The sequence below is a fragment of the Micropterus salmoides genome, unplaced genomic scaffold (assembly GCF_014851395.1).
Source record: "Micropterus salmoides isolate LMB-PRFRI ecotype aquatic unplaced genomic scaffold, ASM1485139v1 Ms_hic_scaffold_15, whole genome shotgun sequence".
Taxonomy (NCBI): Eukaryota; Metazoa; Chordata; class Actinopteri; order Centrarchiformes; family Centrarchidae; genus Micropterus; species Micropterus salmoides.
The window spans coordinates 3,091,191-3,110,952 of record NW_024040596.1 but is presented as its reverse complement, the minus strand read 5'-3'; the positions used below and the strand labels follow the sequence as shown (position 1 = coordinate 3,110,952).

At 40.8% G+C, this 19,762-nt stretch overlaps 1 protein-coding gene across 2 annotated transcripts; it reads right to left on the bottom strand.

Annotated features, from left to right (window-relative positions):
* Positions 1-245: 245 nt before the first annotated feature.
* Positions 246-19,286, bottom strand: LOC119903805 (1-phosphatidylinositol 4,5-bisphosphate phosphodiesterase delta-4-like). 2 transcript variants are annotated; one of them, XM_038720048.1, is made up of 16 exons: positions 18,994-19,285; positions 14,944-14,994; positions 14,690-14,848; positions 12,495-12,723; positions 11,186-11,315; positions 10,697-10,928; positions 9,561-9,762; positions 9,102-9,246; positions 7,421-7,573; positions 5,808-5,969; positions 3,572-3,728; positions 3,232-3,348; positions 2,234-2,412; positions 1,965-2,097; positions 1,699-1,848; positions 246-772 (listed from the first exon to the last, which is right to left on the bottom strand). In XM_038720048.1, exons 2-16 carry the CDS (start codon positions 14,960-14,962, stop codon positions 681-683), a joined length of 2,259 nt encoding a protein of 752 aa, XP_038575976.1. In that variant the 5' UTR covers positions 14,963-14,994; positions 18,994-19,285; the 3' UTR covers positions 246-680. The 2 variants fall into 2 exon arrangements, with proteins under 2 accessions (XP_038575976.1, XP_038575977.1); XM_038720049.1 differs by lacking the exon at positions 5,808-5,969 and having other exon boundaries at positions 18,994-19,286.
* Between the last annotated feature and the right edge of the window lie 476 nt (positions 19,287-19,762).

Sequence of the window (19,762 nt, the reverse complement as noted above, 5' to 3'; positions counted from 1 at the left end):
TTTGTTACCCTATTTTAATATAAATTTTATTTTGTGTGTATAACATGACAGGACTATCCTTGTACAAGCTTGTGTTGTATAATGATAAATAAATGACCTTTATTTACATAATACTTCCCCGCGACCCTGTACGCAGGATAAGCGGTTGACAATGGATGGATGGATAACATAAGTTGTGGAACGTGTACATTAGTAAATACAAATGACTTAGGCAGGCACTTAATTGTAGATTAACCAACATGGTGCAAAGCTGTGAGCACGTTATAATAGTAGGCTTTTTTTTTCACAGCACTTTAAAACTGTGGACCATACACTTTCACTTATTTCCTAAGTACTGCTGCTTCTGGATATACAGTACATTTAAAGGTAAACAGGCAGATATTTAGACGTTGTAGACATGCAGCAATCCTTCATGTTCATTCAGTACTTCCGTGAGAGTGCACACATCTGAGAACAGAATAAAATACAGCCAGACGAGTTCATTTAAACCTAAGAATTTTTCAAACTACTACATGGACTCTTTTTGACAGTCCTTGTTTCTAATTAGTTGTCTTATTTCTTGGTAAATTTTGTTTTTGTTTGAGTGAATAATGAGTCTGACCTGTTCCACTCCACCCTACTAATACAAATGAAGACTTGTTGTGACCACCTCTGGCTTCATATCCTCCGATTTGACTTCTTCATGTGAGCTCAGAGATGCTGATGTTGACGAACAGGGATGCGGGAGGGATAGATGTTCCGTCTTTAGACAGCAGATGTATGTGACGATATCCTGGAACAGAGCGGTACTGAGTGAATCCTGGGTTCTCCTGGTATTTGACAGAACGTATATTTTTACCTACATATTTAGGGGGAGACCGGGGGCCAATTGTAACCTCTCAAATTGCACCAATCAGGAACTAGACAGAGCCATGAAACTCATCATGCACGCTCTCTGTGGCCATCTCGCGGAAGGACGAGCCGATGACACATTCTTGTCAAGACTCATTTTTGAGCTATGAAAGTAATTTTTAAAAAATCTACAGTATTATTCTCATACTTTTTTAACCATTGATGTCTATGAATTTAAATCTTGATGATGATTTTTGGTTTGTAATAGTAGCATCATATTGAGGCTCAATATAGAAAATAATAGACAATAATCTTTCTAATAATGTCAGAAAAGTGTTTTCAGTTAAAACATTCATGAGTACGAATGACCAATAGATTTCTTTATTATGTAAACTGTGTTATTAAGACGTAGTCCAGAGCTTGAAGGTGTTGCCTCTCAATGTGGGGATCCTTTTGACAGGGAGCAAATCAGTGAGGGCTCTCCTATGACATTTGTCATGTGACCTTGTACCACTTTAGAAAAGTTTCAAGTAGTAATATCAATGGATCATTTCATTATTTCAACTGTATCTATCTTCTCGGTAGTTTATTTTGGTCCTTGGTATCTATATGAAGGAATTATGTGAAATGTTACATCTGCCCCTGCACGTGGGGGCAGATGTAACATTTCACATCTAGTGTTTGAATCAATATTGTGACTTTAACATTGCTTGTAAAAACATTTGATGACTGTTCACAAGTAAAACACAGATACCAGAAGTGTTTGAGTTATGACAAAGAAACCAAAAGTTGCCCCCGGGCTCCCCATAAGAAATACTGCAGTGAGCTGTAACTCTGGTGGTTTCCATGCTTTGTGTTTTGGCTCACCTGCTTGGATGCACGTAAACGGCAGAGTGAACTGTCCCACAAAGTCGTTCCTGGACGCCTTATCGTAGTCCTCCACCACGAAGCGAACCAGGGCCAGCTCAGGGGTGTGGATGACAAAATTTAAAGTTTCATTCCACACTGGGTTAAAACCTGCAGGTAGAGGAGTGAGTACGGGAGAGGTGACTTGTTTTGATTACACACGTTTTCTTTCACATCTATGTGAACGAAAGGTTATCTGTATAAAAGAACAATGAACACACTCCCACCATTGTTGTTAATGTGACTGGTCTCTTCCTTGACCTGGTCCTGCGGCACTCCATAGACCTCCACTCTGACCAGGGGGTCTACAATAGAGCCCTCTTTCTGATTCACCTTTGGTAGCTGCTGCCCACTGATCACCTGACAAACACAAATGTTCTTTTCTTTCATTGTTTTTCAGTGGTTTTCTGACATTACCTGCACATTTCTTAACCACTAGTAGCCTAGCTGCCCACCACAACCACAAAACCAACTAGACGTTCATGCACTTTTGAACCTGGATGGATAAGCGGAGTGGCTTGTAGTCCCGCCGCTCCTCGGGCGTCTCTGGACTGAACTGAGTGTTGCCGTCTCTCATGAATTCAGGCTTGAGGACGTAGCCGCAGCATCCATTCTGCCTGAACAGCCCGTCATTCAGATCCATTTCCAGACCGGCTGTCTGGAAGTTCAGAGCCACTTTGGGAAAGACGGAGAAGGGAAATAATGCAATTAACTGCGGCTCTGGCTGGCTGCATCACATGGTCTCCCAGACTCAGTCATCTATCTAGCAATCGAAGTCCAGCAGACGACTGTCTTTCATCCAGAACAGACAGTGTCAGTTTGAGCCCTTATGACAGGAAGCATCTGTCCTGACGAACCCCTCCAGCTGCAGGGGATGATGTTCTGCATCTGACCCGGACCTCTAGCCTCCCTGCAGGAGGAGGTGGGGGTGGCAGTGAGGGCGTGCACAAAGAGAATTACTCCTCCTCAATATGCTGTCACAAAAGAGACAGTCAATTTATGTGCAGCCTGTTATATTCTCACATTTGTTATATTCCATGTACAAATAGCTAATAGCTTTCGTGTGAAATAGTCACGTAAGCTGCATAGCATACAATCATAATGGTCCTGGTTCAGTTTCCGCTGGGGACCTTTGTAGCATGCCTTAATCCTTATCACTCCCTATTCATGTTTCCTATCATTGTCCACTGTTAACTATTAAATAAAGCGCATGCTTATTTTGCTGCTGTGTATGCTTCTCACTGGGTTAGGAAGATTCAAGTTCAACAAGTTGGGCGATAAAACCATCCCCCAAATCAAAAATGCGGCACAGCCTTTACTTGCGGTTTCTTAGTTGTTGCACGGTTTAGTTGTATCTAACTAGTGCCACTCATATTTGACAGCAGTGGCTGTGGACACTAGAACAGTCAGGTTTTGACACTGGAAACAGGAGACGTCAGTGATTTTAGAGGAGAAAGTTTGGTTTAACCAGCAGAGGGCGACCTCCCCCCTCACCTATCTGGCAGCCCACGTTCCACATCTCCTGTGGGTTATAGTTGGAGGAGTCCGTCCTGAGCCCGCTGGGGTAGATCCTGCTCAGCTGCCTTGTGTTGTGCAGCACAAAATCTGCCCCTGAGGAGAGGTTTAAAGAGAGGAAAGACTATGTATTTCTGTAGATTAAACACACAGAACTCCACCTGTTTCTCTATGTATGACTCAGATACAGTCATCAATAATATAATATGAAATGATACCTTATGTTACACATGTATAACAAAGTATAGTCATAAAACAGGTAATATGATATGATATAATATCTTTTTCTAAATGCACCGTTCCCTCGTGTTCATGGTACCTGCGTCCTTAGCGAGCCTCTTGGCCTTGGATTCAGAGAATGAGGACATCTCATAGCATTTGCCGTGTAAACGAGCACGCTCAAAGTCATGGAAGTGCACACTCTTGCAGTAAACCACCAGGTCTGACAGCTCCCTGGAAAATTTGGACGTGGATTTCTGCGAACAAAATAGAAAACCTGTCAACAAACAAATCCCATTCTCATCACTTTAAACTAGTTATTAGCTGCTTTGTTTAAATTTAGGACAAATTACTAGGTTATTATTACTTTATTTATGCATTTTTACAGAACAGTTTCCAACATTTTCTCACACTAGTCGGTTGCAGTTTTGTTTAGTTGTGGACAAATGAACAGATAACTATGTTGATGTTATTAGAGGATAAATTATCTGATTAATGGCCTGTAATTGGCCTGGACAGTTCTTTTATTGCAAATAAATTCCCTCTGTCTGCCTCATTAATCTCTAATTAAATTATCAAAGCCACAAATGCATCAAGTTAATTTCTTGATTGTAAGCGCCGCTTTAGAAAATAAGGTTAACTTTCCCAGTTAAATGTGAAATGCACGTTAGATATTTTCCAATCGATTCACAGGACTGTTTTTTCCACCACACAGGAGAAGCACTTTGCTTAATGGTGTTTACCTTCTCACTTCACCGTCTTTCTTCTTTGTGCCGTATCTGTTTTCTTTAAAATATCCCTGTTTCCTGTTTCTTTGCACTATCTCCCTGTTTTACTCCAGTCTCGCCTTACTGGCTCTTATGTCCCAACCCAGTTTCCAGTCTCGCTGTACTATCAAGCTCCATTTGCTCCTGTCATGATTTACTGTCACTGTTGATCTCCTGTCTTTCTTCACTTCCACTATAAAGAAAACCTATAAGCAGCATGGCAGATCATGTTAAAATAAATAAAGAGGATGGAAAAGGGGACATCGACGGATCTCAAATCTTACAGAAAAATTAGGGTAGTTTGGGGTAAGAATCAAATGTTCAAAGTTCTAACAGAAAGTATTTTCTGACACATTAAAGACCATTTTATTGATTCTTTTTTTTGTATCTTTAAGAGGGCTGCGCTTAGGGTAACATATTAAAGTAAAAGAAATAGCTACAGTTAACAAATTCATTTATATTTAATCAAATGTAGAATATTCGTTTTAGGGAAAAGGCATTTTCCGCTGGGGTAAGATGCCCCCCCCCCCACTCCTATGGTGTGAAAAGGTGCAAATTACAAACATACTAATTTAGCATTTTACTACTTTAACCAAAAAATATAAAAATCTCTCTCTCTAAACAATTGCATAACTTATCTAAAGGCTCCCCTTAATGTAAATATACATGTATATAAAAATTGAACACAATTAGTCATTTAAAATTTAAAAACAAATTTCAATGGCTTTCATCAAATAACTTAAAAAATTGTGATGAAACAGAGGAAGTTGAGTGAGAAACAATTCTTCTGTTAGAAGTACACTGGGGGGGGGGTGTCTTACCCCGTGTTACCTAAGGCCCCATCTACACTGCTCCTTGTTACTTTAAAAACTGAGTTTTAAAACGGATACGATCTCCGTCCACAGCAGCGTTTTAGCTGCGTGTCAGAGTTGTTCCGCGTCTGTATTAAAACGACTGAAAACGCACATCTAGCGGCCGTTCACGTACACTGGCGTGCGCGTGTCGGTGTAAACATGAAGCAGATGGTCTGTTCCGTAGTCACAGAAGACTTGGCGAAAGGATAAAGTACTAAAGACGAAGAACAGCACAGGATTTTATTTTGCATGGATCAATAACGAGCTGGGACTGTTACTGAATGGAACACGGGAGTTTAAAGCGACTGTGGCGGCGGAAAACAGACTGGGAGTCGTCGCAAAGTAAATACGGCGACACGTAGAGTACAAGTGTAGTCTGTAAGTGTTATTTGCACAAAATATTTTAATACAAATACCAAATCAAAAACTCTGTCAGTAGCATCGTGTTTCTACTTTGCATGACTTATGAGACCCAATCAGAGAGCCGAGCGTGAGCGTCGCATCATCGTTTCTAAAGTCCACCGTTTTTGCCCGTCCACACTAAAACGCTCTCTGGAGTTTCAAAACGGAAAACGGCAAACGGCAAACTTCTCCGTTTTAGCTGTTCTTTTTCACCGTTTTTATCTGGACGGGAGGTGCAAACGTAGCAAAAGGTCTCCGTTTTAAAACCAAAGCGCAGCAGTGTGGACGGGGCCTGAGTATCAGGTTCCTCTACCTTCCCATTGTTGGTCAAACACTCAGCGGGTGGGTCTTCTGTGTCAGCTTCATCGTTGGCCATCTCTTCCTCATCGCTAACTTCGTCCGTCACGGTTTCATCGAGACAGTCTTCTAGACCTCCAATCTTCTTGGCTTTCAGCAAAACTTTCCCCTTCAGCTCCTTGAACGAACAGTAAGACAAGGTGAACGTGCTGAGTGAGTGTTGGGATAGACCAGGAACTGACGGGACACTCAGATGTTACAGTTTTAAAGTACTTGTTGTCTTCAGCACCCAGACTACTCATGAAGGTGATCCATCTTCCTACACTCTGCTGTCTCTAACTAAATGCAGCAACGTACCACTATTTCATTGCTGAAATCCTCAGTGGAATTCCTCATACCCTTTATCTTCCATTACTTCAAGTTAGCATTGATTGTCCTAAGAGCTCTAATGGAAAAGAGTTTGGAAGTCACGTGCGTTTATGATCGATGTGAGATGGATAGCAAGGCACACATGAATCATTAAGAACGGATCTGAAGTGTATTTTCTGAAAACATTCTAGTCCAAAAGGTTATGTTTACAGAAGAATTTTAAAAAATTAGTCCTGCCATATTGATGCCTAAATGTTAAAGTAAAGATGAAAAATCTATTCCCGTGATAACAGGATAATTATCTCGAGATAACAGACTATAGCTGAGCACAGGGGTCGGCCGGTGCCTTTCTTTAGGATAATTTCTAGTTTTCAGTGTTTGACTCCCGCTTTCTTCTTTTGTGTGTTCATTTTATTATCCTCTTCAGCAAAGTTGTTATGAAGAGATTCAGGGGAATCCAATCACACACATTTCCCGGTCGGCTATCTCAAAGCTTCTGAAATAGCCGTCAGGAAATGGATTCCCCTGAATGAGAAGCGCGGGAATTCCTTCTGCCTGGGAGTGACGGGGAAATGAAAAGTCAATAGGTTGATGGATGTGGACCAATCGCCTGGATGCACGCAGTCCAGCACGTGATTAATTGTGAGCAGGTGAAACAGTTCTCTTCATAAGAACTTTGTTGAAGAAGATTATGAAAAAAAGAGAAAAAACTCCCAAGAGTCCTGTGCTCTACCGCCTGAGCTAACCCGTGATGCTGATAGTAACACAGAAATTAACATTACACCACTGTGTTAAACTACTGTTGTGTTATCTCCAGATCCCGAGAAAATTATCCCGTTATCAGGGGAAAACGGAGTCAAAAAATGTTTGAATCGAAGGCTGCTCAGGGCTTCCGTAGTTGAGTGTGGTAGCATGCTAACATATGCTATGAGCACAAAACAAAGGGGAGCTGTGCTAATGGGAATGTTATTAGTTTTGCTGGTATTTGGTCCAAAGTGACCTGATGATGGCGCTAGATAGACGTATTACATTTCATCCTCTGGGGACCATGGATGTCTAAATTTTATAGCCATATATCCAATAGTTGTGAGATATTTCAGCCGCTTTGACTTGAAATTATTGCAAAAATACAAAATCCATTAAAGAGTCTGGTTTTATTTACAATGATCATTGCAGCCTTTCAGCCTCTGTAAAAGTTTCATGAAGGTAAAAATGAACGCTTTGCCCCGTGTGGTGAACTAAACCCAAACAGATTCTAACCTGTGGAGACGGAAGCTGTTGAGGGACCAACCCTTCCAGCGGGGTCGTCAGCAGTGTGTCACCCAAGATTTGGCTGAGGTGTCGGGCCATGACTGTCTGCTGCTCCACACCGCAGTGATTCTCAAGGGACAGGATGAGTGGGAAGTCTGATGCCTGTCAAACAGGAAAGAGAAGACACAGTTCTCTTAAAATGAACAGGTGGCTTTTAAAGCTTATCTTAAGATTATTCTGTCAGCTTCAGCAAAATCAAAAGTCATTTCAAATAGTTTAACAACAGTATGTAAGTTTCCAAAATCCTCCAAAGCAGTTTCTTCATCATATCTTCTTAAAGTCGAGAAGGAAAGTTTGAATAGAGTAGAGGAGTCACATGAGAAGTTCCTGGTTGTTTTCCATGTAGGTCAGTCAGCTGGGGGACATTTCATACCAGCTGCTCCATGTGGGCTTTACAGTTTGCTGGACACACAGACAGTCCTGCGGGTGGAATTGCTCTCAAGGTTTGGTTTGCTAAGCTTGGTACCAAAACCCATTTTTTCAATTACTTTTATTGGTGCAGCTCTATTTGACTTTAATCAACATATTTGTTTAGCAAGAATGACACTGCCCCAGGTGGGAGACGTCTGACCCAGCTGCTTTGTTTATGTACTTCCTTGTTTTTATCCTTTAACAACGGTTTGTTGTAATCCATTTACTTGTTCATGTCTGCACCGGGAAATACCATAAAACTTTGATTAATAGCTTTTATTTGCTAAAATCACTGAATTGACCCTGCCTGTATTGGGGACAGGCCTTTAATTCCTTTTGCACAAAACTGAAACTACTATGAAAACAGTTTATTTATTTCAAACAGTATGAATATTACTTATATTATATTAGGGCTGGGTGATATGGCCAAAAATTTTATCACGATAAAAACATTTCATACCATTCAACATCGATAATTGTAAACTGAAGGACCAGATGGTTAATTATGTGGCTAAACTTTTCTTTACAGTCAGAACGTGACAAACACTTGATGCCAAACAGTGGATCACTTCACATATCTGAGGTAGAACATTCAAAACTATTATGATAAAATCTTTTTTCAGTCAAATGCGCTTTTATTTTGAAGGCAGCAACGTAAGGAAAACAACAACGGGGTGCAGGATGAGAGAAGTGTGGCAGAAGTTAGCAGACAGAGAGCGATGGACTTCACATGACAGGATTCACAACTCGGATTCATTTTTATGAAAAGCTGTTTTGATTCTTTTGATGGGTGGACCCTTCCAGACTGAAGAAATATATAAATAATCAAGGAAGGGACACATTCGGACTTAGAAGCAGCTAAAGTGGGCGACTCCGCAGGGTTTAAGAGGTTTTATACTTCTATAAAAACCAGACCAGGCGTTTATTTGTCAAAGTGTGTTCCCACACCAGGCCAGTAAACGAGGCAGGCGGCTATTTGGGACTCGGTTATTAATTGAATGTTTATGGTAAACACCATTTCCACGACACAGTGTTCCTGTTATTCTGGATTATGCAAACACAATGTCAGCAGTTTTTAGCGACTGTTTCTTCTCTTTCAGAGCAAACTGTTCACAAAATGTTGAGTAGTAGTAATGAAATGTGGGATGGGTGACAGACTAACGGCTACTCTGGGGAAGAAAGCTCAGACACGGCTGTAAATATTGCTAGTGCTGCTCACCTTGAAGGCGTATTCTTTCAGTGTTGAAATTATGTCCCTAAAAAGAATCTTGGAAGTCAAAGTGTGACCATGGTACACAATTGGTTCCCCATCACTGCCGTCCCAGCAGTCCACCTCCACACAACGGCAGCCTCTCTTCAGGGCCCTACACACACACACGCAAAAAAAAATGTAAGTAATCACTCTTGTTTCAGTTAAAAGTGTCACATTTCAGTCTACAAATACACAATATACCTTTTAAGGATTATATGAAATCCTGAAACCCCCCCTGTGTCACTCACCTCATGATAAAATAGTTTATAAGTAATTCCCAGCTTTTGTTTGAACCTTAAAACTCCCTGTCAACCTGAACACTAACTTCACGCTCCTCCTCATTTGTGATTGTCTGACCTCTGGTTCAATTAAAAACAGGAACTACAAATAAAGTGTGTTGCGTGTGGCGTGAGCTGCAGCCCTCACTGGATGTATGCCTCCAAGCTGCTCTGTCCTCGGAGCTGGTCCTCCAGGAGGTAGGTGTTGTGTGAGGAGGAGATGAAGTAGTGGCTAAGAGGCTGGCTCATGTCCTGGTGAAGGTCCCGACGCTCAGGTTTAAATATGGAGCCCTCCTGCGAGCACAGGTACATCTGGAAGCCCTCCAACGACATGGCGCCTTGCTGCTTGTCTGCACAGAGGGACACAGAAGGTGTTGGCACAAGAGCGCAATTCAGGTTTATATGGCCATAAAGACTTTCAAAAACCTGCCGGGACTCTAATTAAAAGACTGGTGAGTTCACAGATCACCTGGCAGAAATGCTGAGCGGCATGGGTTTCATTAAATGTAAGTAGATAGACATACAGTATGTATGTTGTTATGTTTTAGCTTCATTACACTGGCTCTAAAGGGGACAGAGCGTTTGCTGTCAGGGCCCCGAGGCTCTGGAACAGCCTGCCCGAGGAAATCAGGTCGGCTGAGTCAGTGAACTCTTTTAAGTCCCTTCTTAAAACATACTTTTATAGGAGAGCCTTTCCTGATTTTATTTTATTTTAATCTATTTTATAGATATTTTATATTTACTTTTAACATGTATTTTAGTCTCTTTTTTGCTTTTATCATGTATTTGTTTTTATGTGTTTTTTTTGTCTTGGCAGTTGTTAAAGAACTTTGTAACTTGCTTTTGAAAAGCACTCTAAAAAGAAAGATTATTATTATTAGTAAATATCGATGTATGTTGTAGGTGTGAAGCATAAGAAGTAATACTATATACAATAAATATTACATTTTTTATCTACAATAAATATTTAATATTATTATATTTGAACAGTTTTTACACATTCCTAAGAAATTATCCTAGGCAATTTATTATCATTATATATCACTTAGTACTACTGTAAATTCTAATTCGCTGTACATTATTTGTGATTACTGTTTTATTATTGTACTTTTATCCTGTTAAGCACCTTGGTCAACCTTAAGTGTGCTATATAAATAAAGTTGATATTGATATTCATGGCTGTATTTTAGGGCAGTTGTGCAACAGGGCAACTCCTCCTGAGGCCCAGCCAGTCCTCAAAAATCTGAAAATGACTGAAGTTGATGAAGATGAAGCCATCTTTACCTGATTCAGATGGTTCATAGCGGTCAATCAGCTCCCGGGCTAGCTGCGCACTCCGCTCTCCCTCCTGCTGCTCCGTGCTCAGGAAGTTCTGCAGCTCCTCCAACATTAACTTCTCTCCATCTCCGGAGTAGTCCTGGAACACCTTCCACACTTCATCCCTCTGAGTCAGCATCTCATAGAAGTGGACAAACTGTTCGATTTCCAAAGAGCCACTGTCTGACTTGTCAGCCATCTGTGAAAATAAAGCAACGTATTTGTTGCACTGTTTAAAAGAAAAATTCACTGGTTGGTTTTACTACATGGTGTGAGGGGGAAAGTACAGAGTTGAGCAAAAGTAAAATTCTGCTCTAAAACCCAGTGAGAATGTGTCATAGTCACAGATTCAATCCCTGCAGCAGCGAATGTGTCATGAAAAAAGGAGTTTGAGGAGAGCTCTGCTACTTGCTCAATCTTATATTATACAGTCTCCGAAGAAGATCAAAAGCTCACCGTGAATAGGTACAGAGCGTGTTCCTCATTCATGTCTACGTTCATCATCTTCAGCAATTTCCGCACCTCTTTGAAATTCATCTTCCCATCTTTGTTTTTGTCAGCTTTCTGAAACCAGTCCCGGACCCACCTGAGATGATGTTGAGGGAAACGCCAGCTCAGAAGTGTTGTGAAATATCAATTACAATAAAACGAAGAACTTCCTTTTCCCCTTAGGAACCTCAAAATTGTTCTTACACTCTGCCAGAGAGTTATACTAGAATAAGCTTTAAATATATACAGTATAAAGAGAAACATAAGAGAAAATGTGCAGCACAACAATGTAATTACTTAATACCAAAAAACCAAGGACCACGGGACTAAACGACTACAGACCCGTCGCCCTGACCTCTGCCAGAACAGTCTGGAGCTCAACGCTCTGAAGACAGTGGAGATGGTTGTGGACTTTAGAAAGAGCACAGCCCCACCCTCCCCCATCATCCTGTGTGACTCCCCAGTCACCACTGTGGACCCAGGACCACCAAGAAGGCCCAGCAGAGGATGTACTTCCTGTGGCAGCTGAAGAAGTTCAGCCCGTCAAAGACAGTGATGGTGCACTTCTACACCGCCATCATTGAGTCCATCCTCACCTCCATCACCATCTGGTACGCTGCTGCCACTGCCAGGGACAAGGGCAGGCTGCAGCGCATCATTCGCTCTGCAGAGAAGGTGATTGGCTGCAATCTTTCTTCTCTTCAGGACGCACGCCTCCAGGACTCTGAGGCGAGCAGGAAAGATTGCAGCTGACTCCTCCCATCCCGGTCACAAACTCTCCCCTCTGGCAGGAGGCTGCGGTCCATCAGGACCAAAACCTCTCACCACAAAAACAGCTTCTACCTGTCTGCAGCCTCATCAACAAGGCCCGGGTCCCCCACTGATACCCCCCCCCCCCTTCAAATAATACAATCGTCTTTGCACATGTAAATATCACTTCATGTCATATCATGCACGAACCTGGCACATTGCACATATTTGTTGTTAATAGTAAATTGTTGTTGTTCCATTGTTATTTATTTATTTATTTTTTATATTGTCAGTTGTATTATTTTTCTCTATTCTTCCGTTATTCTTATATAACTTGCATTTGTCTGTTACATATTTATATATTTCTACATCTATTTATGTCAGATGTCTGTCTGTCTGCATGTAGCACCTTAACCACCAAGTCTAAAACACTACTTGGCAATAAAGCTCCTTCTGACTCTGAACACCAGAATAAACACTTGTTTTCATAAAATACCAAACATCCCCTACTACAATAAAAGGATACTGGTCTAGCCTCTCCTTCTCATCCATTGTTTGAACCTTGTGAATCAGCTTGCGCACTCCCTGGATCCAGGCCCGGGCCTCCTCTGGTGAGTCGGCCACGAGGTCCAGGTTGCCTTGGCGACCGTGAAACACCAAGGTGAAGCAGAGGTCAGCGGAGAACTCCTCAGCAACGCTGAACAGGACCTCAGACTGGTGGCCCTCACGCACGGCCTCCACCTCGGTAACTGAGACTGAGACGTGATGGTTAAAGTTAATAGAGAATTTTAATTATTTGATGCATTTCATATGCTTCTGTCTGCAGTTTGAGTGGGAGGCGTACAGGAGCCGTAAATTTGCTTAATTCATCAATGTTTTCGGTACTTTGTTAGCCAGGGTCATTTTTAAAACACTCCCTAGACACCCACAAACCAATACTACTTGACCCTGGGATTTATGTGTGTTAAGTACTTTGCAGCAATTTGATGAAATATATATTTATTTAGGACTATGTACCAATGTTAGCAACATAAACTAACAAAATAGGTCCTAAAAAAGGATTTTAAGACAGGGTTTCGATACACAACCAAGGTCACAAAATTAAATAATAAAAGACACAATTCCTAAATCCTTTTGCAATTAATCAAGGTAGGTACAACCAATTAATATGGGTGAACCTGGGGTGTTTGAGCCCCTTGGATGTTCCCAAAGACACAACTCTCACGTCTCTGTGGTAAATATATAGCTGCTACAACCAGTTAGCTTATCTTAACATAACAATTGGAAACAGTCAGCTTTGTAGGTAACAGCATCTGTCTACCTGCGTGTCTTAGTTACTAATTAATTAGTAAATTAGTAATAATTATAATGGTGTTTGTTAAATCAATACAAACTCCAAAGTGCCGAAATGACAATTTGCCATTATTGCACTAGGAACAACAGGAGATGGACTGGAAAACATATAGGCAGTTAAATGGAAAAAGTCTTTACTTGCAGGCAAGGCTCGATGGAAAAGATCAAAACTATCACTGTGAGAACACTTAAAGGAGACCTATTATACTGCATTTCCAATCCTTTATTGTAGTTCTGTGACTCCTGTATGGCAGCTTTGCATGATTCAAAGTTCAAAACATTAATTCTCTGTCTTATACTGATTCTTCATGTAGGCGTTCATTTCAGCCTCTGTCTGAAACAAGCTGTAGATGCTCCTGTCTCTTTAAAGCCCCCCCTCTCAAAGCCCACTGTCTTCTGATTGGCCAAGACCTGAAGTATGTTACCAGGCTGTTGTTGTCGCTGAGCGGGACAGACAGACTGAGCGTTGCTGTGGGAGCAAATGACCATATATGGAACAGCGGCTCCGTGTAGCTCCGTGTTCAAAACAGAGCGTTCAGAACTGGAGGAAATCTGAGGTTTTTGCTCACAGGGATTTCTAAACTACTTTAACCTCATTATTTGAAGCTTTAACCATGTTTAACATGAACATCCAACATTGTAACATTATAGATTAAGATATTATAAAATATGGAAAAGCATGATAGGTCTCCTTTAAAAAGAACGCTGGAAGACTATGATGAGTCAAGATGAAGTGGCAACAGACAAGAGGAGCACACCAACTAAATACACAATGGAGAAGGGGTAATAAGAAACAGGTGATATCGATCAGGGCAGGTAATCACAGAGGTATCTGAAACTAAAATCAATCAATCAATCAAAATGTATTTGTAGAGCACTTTACAATCCAAGTGGACACAAACTGCTGTACAGTAAAACAATAAATGAATACATAAAAGACACTAAAAACAAAGCTCACACAACGCATAAAACACAAATAAACAACCATACAATAAAACAATAAAATCAATACAATTAAAACAAGAAATGTCAAAACTACAGCCAGAGGTGTGTGTATCAAAATAAAACATGAAATGCTAATTGAAAAATACTGGACACAAAAAAACATAGTGTTAAATAGTTTTAAAAGGAATTAAATTAAATAATTATTATTATAAATTCTGGGCATATCTTACAAGTTGTACCTTTGAGTTGTACTTAACACCACTAATTAAATGATCTTTGTAATGAAAAAAGCATGTGTATGTGGCCTGAGAGGAAATGCTTGTGTTTGAGTTCACATTTTTAACATAACCAGGGAGAATCATTGAAAGTTAATATGTTTGTACAATGACGCATCCGAACACGTGCACACAATTCGGTACTCACAGGTGGAGTGGCCTTTCCCCGCCCATCGTGACTTGTACCAGATCGTCAGGCCGTCCTCAAGAAGGCGGAAATGGCGCTGCTTCTTCCACGAACGGGACTTGACTTTTCTCAGAGTCGACCCTGCCATCATCACCTTGACATCTGGGTCATCTTGGATACCTGCACAAAGTCACATAAAAAGTTAATGTTTATGAAAGAAACAAAAAGGTTTTGATCGTGTTGATCTTCAGTCTGAGAGAATAACATTTACTCACATGAACCTTCAGGATCCATTGCTATTCTGGAGTCATATCAATGGAAATGTGCTGCAAAAAAAGCAGATGTCAAAAAATTGTTCCAGATGTCTTTCCCTGTTTCCCAAAAAAAAAAAATTTAAACGCTCTATGTACATTCAGCCAATGCATAAACTATCCAAATACAAATAATTACAGCATAATATTTATCTTCAGTTGTTTTTAGGTTTTCCGAGCACACTTTCAGCAACATCCTGATTCAAAATGAAACAGTTGCACAAAACTACCTTGTTGGATACTAAGCTGGTTCATTGGAACAGCTGCCGCAGTACCTTTATGTAGTAAAACTTCATATGGTTAGTTAAATGAGGATATTACTGGTTCCCTTTGACAGGACTACTGATCCAGTGAGGTGAAACATGTCCATCCATCACGTTAATTAACCAGTCAAACTGTCCAATCAGTTGTGCAGAAGCATGGAGTACAAAGATCCTTAACATTAATCTTAACATTAAGGATTTAATAAACATAATAATTATAATATGACTAATAATAGTAATAATAGCTTTTTTTGAATAGCTCTTTACTCGGTGCAGGTGACAAAGTGGTTTACAACAATAAATGTAAAACAATAACTCGAAAGGAAATGAGAGATAAAAATAAGAATAGACCTCACACAATGGTACAATTAATTAACACAAACATACATAAGTCAATATGCAAAAAAGGTAAAAAAAAAAAAAAAAACAGGCATCACACAGTGTCTTGACAAGTGAGATAAAATCGGGAACAGACTTTGCAAGCCTGATCTCCTCTTGTTTGAAAATATTGGCAGCAAAGATCTTGTCTCCTTTGGTTTTCAGTCTAGTCCTTGGAATGATTAGCAACATCCTACCAGAGGATCTTAGTCTGCGTCCTGGCTCACAGGGGGATAAAAGCTCATATATATATATTTGAAAGTATGTAGAGGAATTTTAAAAGAAACAGGCAGTCAGTGCAAGGATGCTAAAACTAGGGTTATATGGGCACATTTTTTGCAGCGACTTAAAAGTCGAGCTGCGGCATTTTGGTCTAATTGTAGACGATGAATTGATTTCTGACTGAGACAGGTATGTAGGGAGTTACAATGGGCATGGATGAGTTTCTCCAGATCTGTAGCTGAAAGAAAAGACTAACATTTTCTCAGTGTCTGGCTTCTGTTCACATCACAGCACAGACTGCCCTTCTAAAAGTTACCTATGGCCTCCTTTTGAATGCGAACTGTGGCATGTGTCCAATTCTGGTGCTGTTAGACATGACCAATCAATCGACCATGGCATCTTGTTAGATAGATGAGGAGCTGGGCGAGCATCTGTGACATGGCATCAGACTGGTTTGCCTCTTATTTGTCTGACAGGAAGTTCCGTGTGTCTAATAATATTTGCCTTTTCTTTTGTTAAATACGGTGTGCCTCAAGGATCAATCCTTGGACCTATTTTATTTTCAATCTACATGCTCCCCTTGGGAGATGTGATCCACCAATACAGTTTCCTTCCATTTCTATGCAGACAATACTCAGTTGTACCTCCTAGTGAAGCCTACCGACCTCTGTGTGCTGCATGTCATCAAAGCCTGCCTGGCTGACATAACAAACTGGATGTCTATGACTTTTCTACAGCTAAATACCAATAAAAGAGAAATCCTCGTAATTGGACCCCAACACCCCTCTATAGGTCTCCTTTCTACACACATTAAGCTTGTTGCAAGTTGGCATCTTAAATGCCAGAGATGCAGAAACGGTTATACGTGTTTTTATATCCTCTCACCTAGATTATTGCAACAGTCTGTTCTCATGTCTAAATAAAAGAAACTCTGTTACAGATTGTGCAGAACTCAGCTGTGAGGTTATTAGTCCAAACTAAGAAGTATGCCCACGTCACACCAATTTTACTTTCACTTTATTGGCTCTTTGTCTCTTTTAGTATTGATATAAAGATCTTATTGATTACTTTTATTACTTCTTCATGACAGGGGTCTTCTGTCCCTCCTGAGGCTCTGGAATGACCTGCCAGAGGAAATCAGGCTGTCTGCATCAGAGTCTTCTTTTAAGTCTTGCATGAAAAATAATTTCTTCCGGAAAGACTTTTCTGAGTCTATCTGCTGCTAGCCCTTTATTCTCTTAAATTCCTGCTTAACCATTTATCAGTGCATTATATGTTCTGTTTAATTGTTTCTTATTGAATACTATGTATTATCGATCTCTTCTCTTTTATATCTCTGTGAAGCACTTTGTACCTTGTTTGATATGTGCTCTACCACATTTTTCTTCTTCTTCTTCTTCTTCTTCTTCTTATTATTATTATAACATTGGTTATATTTCTCAAATGATAAAATCATCTCTGTTTTTGTTTCCTTAAAACTTCACTGATGTTGAAAAAGAGAGGATACTGTCCGAATCTGCAAGGATGTAGTAGACTACAAGCACTAACAGCCATGGTATTTTTAGGGCGAGTCAGCATTTAAATATTGATCCACTTATACCATCAAACTTTACTCATTCATTATATCTGCAAGCAGAGTGAAAGGCCTGTGCATGGCAAGATCTGCACTCTGTGTGCCGACCAAGAAAAATCACACACACTTAGTCTGTGCTCGCCTCAGCCTGATCAGATAGATGTCAAGAGTAGTTGATTTTAAGAAATTAAATTTATCTACATGTGGTTAGTAGTTAATGTAATCACTATAGGATTATTGTAATTTATCACACGTATTATACGTGTATTTGTATGTATTTATTTTTTGCTGTGCTGGTGACGTCACGTGGCCCTATGGATGACAACTTTGATGAGTAGGTGTGTTGATCTGTACATCGGCTAGTCTACCGTTTTAGTCCAGACCTAAATATTGCCACTACTGGACATTCATGGTTCAGTGAGTATGCACAGTATATACTATATTATAATTTGTCTTTGTGTTTTGCAATCTGTACATCATAAAACCCCGTCTATCTTTACACCCTAATAACATGTCTCGTTGAAAGCAGAGCGACCCACGCTGAAAAAGATAAATTAACTGCAGACTGCAGTGAAAACTGATAAACTCCTTCAATCTCTGTTGTTCACTGATAAATGTGGGTCAAATACTTCCGGAAAGAGAAGGTTTTCTAATGTCTGTATATTTGTATTCCTGCCTGACAGCTATCCTTTCCTGCCACTGTCTCCTGAAATAACAAGATCTTGGGTTCTATGCGTTTCACAACAACAAGTCCTCCCCTCCACGGCAAGTTTATGAGGAAAGTTCTCACCACAGTAAGTCTTACTGTGGTGAGAACTTTCCTCACGTGACATGATGTAAGGAATGCATTCACAGGCGAGTCACAATTTAATATCACACTCCCACTGGAAAAAAAAAAAAACTGACCACGAAAGTGAAGGTTATTTTCCACCCAACTAAACAAACGTGTGCTTCTATGTTTTGTGCTTTTCACTTGCAGAGCCACGTGAAACACATTTTTATTGTCCGTCCACGTTTCTCAGATTTTCTACTGTTGAGAGTCTCACGCACCCTCATTCATACTTCACATCCAGACCTCAAGCTGAGCTTAGGTCATGTTATTTTATTTTGGGGACCATGCTTAAGTGCTTTGCATAGGCGTTCTTTTTAGGCGAGATGAGTCACAAACACACAAACACATGACTAATGGGGATGTCTATGAATAAACAACTCAGTCTCACACCAGCAGCTCATACTTTTATCTTGTGTGCTTCTAGTTTGTAGTTTAAATCCATTCTATCCATCAAAGGAATGTTGTATTTCCACAGTACAGTGGGATTATTGTCCTGCTGCCCGTGACTGCCTTCTTCCTGCAATATGAGGAAATCAACAAACAAGTGGCAGTGCCAGTCCTATAAAATCTATATTTAACAGCAAACCGCTGATAGGAGGGAGGTTTGTGCACAGAAAATTAGAGCCATCAAGCATCACTTCAAGCAAAGCCTGTATGCAACTGCAGCTAAAGAAAGAAGGAATGACTCAGACAAACTACAATTTGTATACTATATTTTTCCTTGTTATGGAAAAAGTTACACTTACCAAAAGTGTAGGTCTCACAGCGCCACCAGAGGTTGGTACTCCTCACGTGACAGCTGTCCCAGGCAAGGCTTCAGATACTGATGGGTAGGACCCTGGATGGCCGGCTCGAGAGAAGGTTCAGGTCAGGTGTGTAAGTCACACTGCTGAGATCCAGACTCAAGCAGAGTCCAGGGACTAATAGCTGAGCTCAGGGCCTTAAAAGACTGGGAGTGTCCGAGAGGAAATCTGGCTCAGCCTCCTCTTCCCTCTCTCCACTCTTACTGCTGGGCCTGACAAACCCGATTCCCTAGTCACTGCTGCCGCACGCTGGTGCGCTCTTTCCCACTCAAGTCCACTCCCACCCCTTCATATCCTCCTCCTCCTCCTCCGCTGGACCCCCCCCCACCACCACCAGCCTTCCTTCCTTCCTTTCCTGCCACTCCCTGTCTTCGCCATCCGCAGATCCCCCCGCTGCATCCAGTGAAGGTCACTCCCCTCGGTGTGCTTTGCCTCGTTCTGTCTTTGTCCTTCATCCTCTGGGTATTGTGGATGCTCGGCAGAGCGACTCTAGTGTTTCTGTATGAGCACTGATAACGGGTAACAATTCTGGGAAAATGTCTGCTGTGTTGGGGACAGAAGCCAAATTATAAAACAATGTGAAATATTGAAAAAAATAAAAACATCTGCAGAATTAATCACAAGAGGCCTCTGAAATTTTTGAGAATTCCTGATAAAACACTGGCTCAGGCTGAATCTGATATCTAACTGTACTGTAAAACTTGGCAGTACG

Excerpts from the sequence above, each read along its gene's own strand:
- LOC119903805 (XM_038720048.1), bottom strand. Across the intron at positions 2,098-2,233 it reads CACTCCGCTTATCCATCCAG|GTGATCAGTGGGCAGCAGCT; the intron begins GTTCAAAAGTGC and ends TGTGTTTGTCAG. Across the intron at positions 1,849-1,964 it reads CAGTCACATTAACAACAATG|GTTTTAACCCAGTGTGGAAT; the intron begins GTGGGAGTGTGT and ends CTCTACCTGCAG.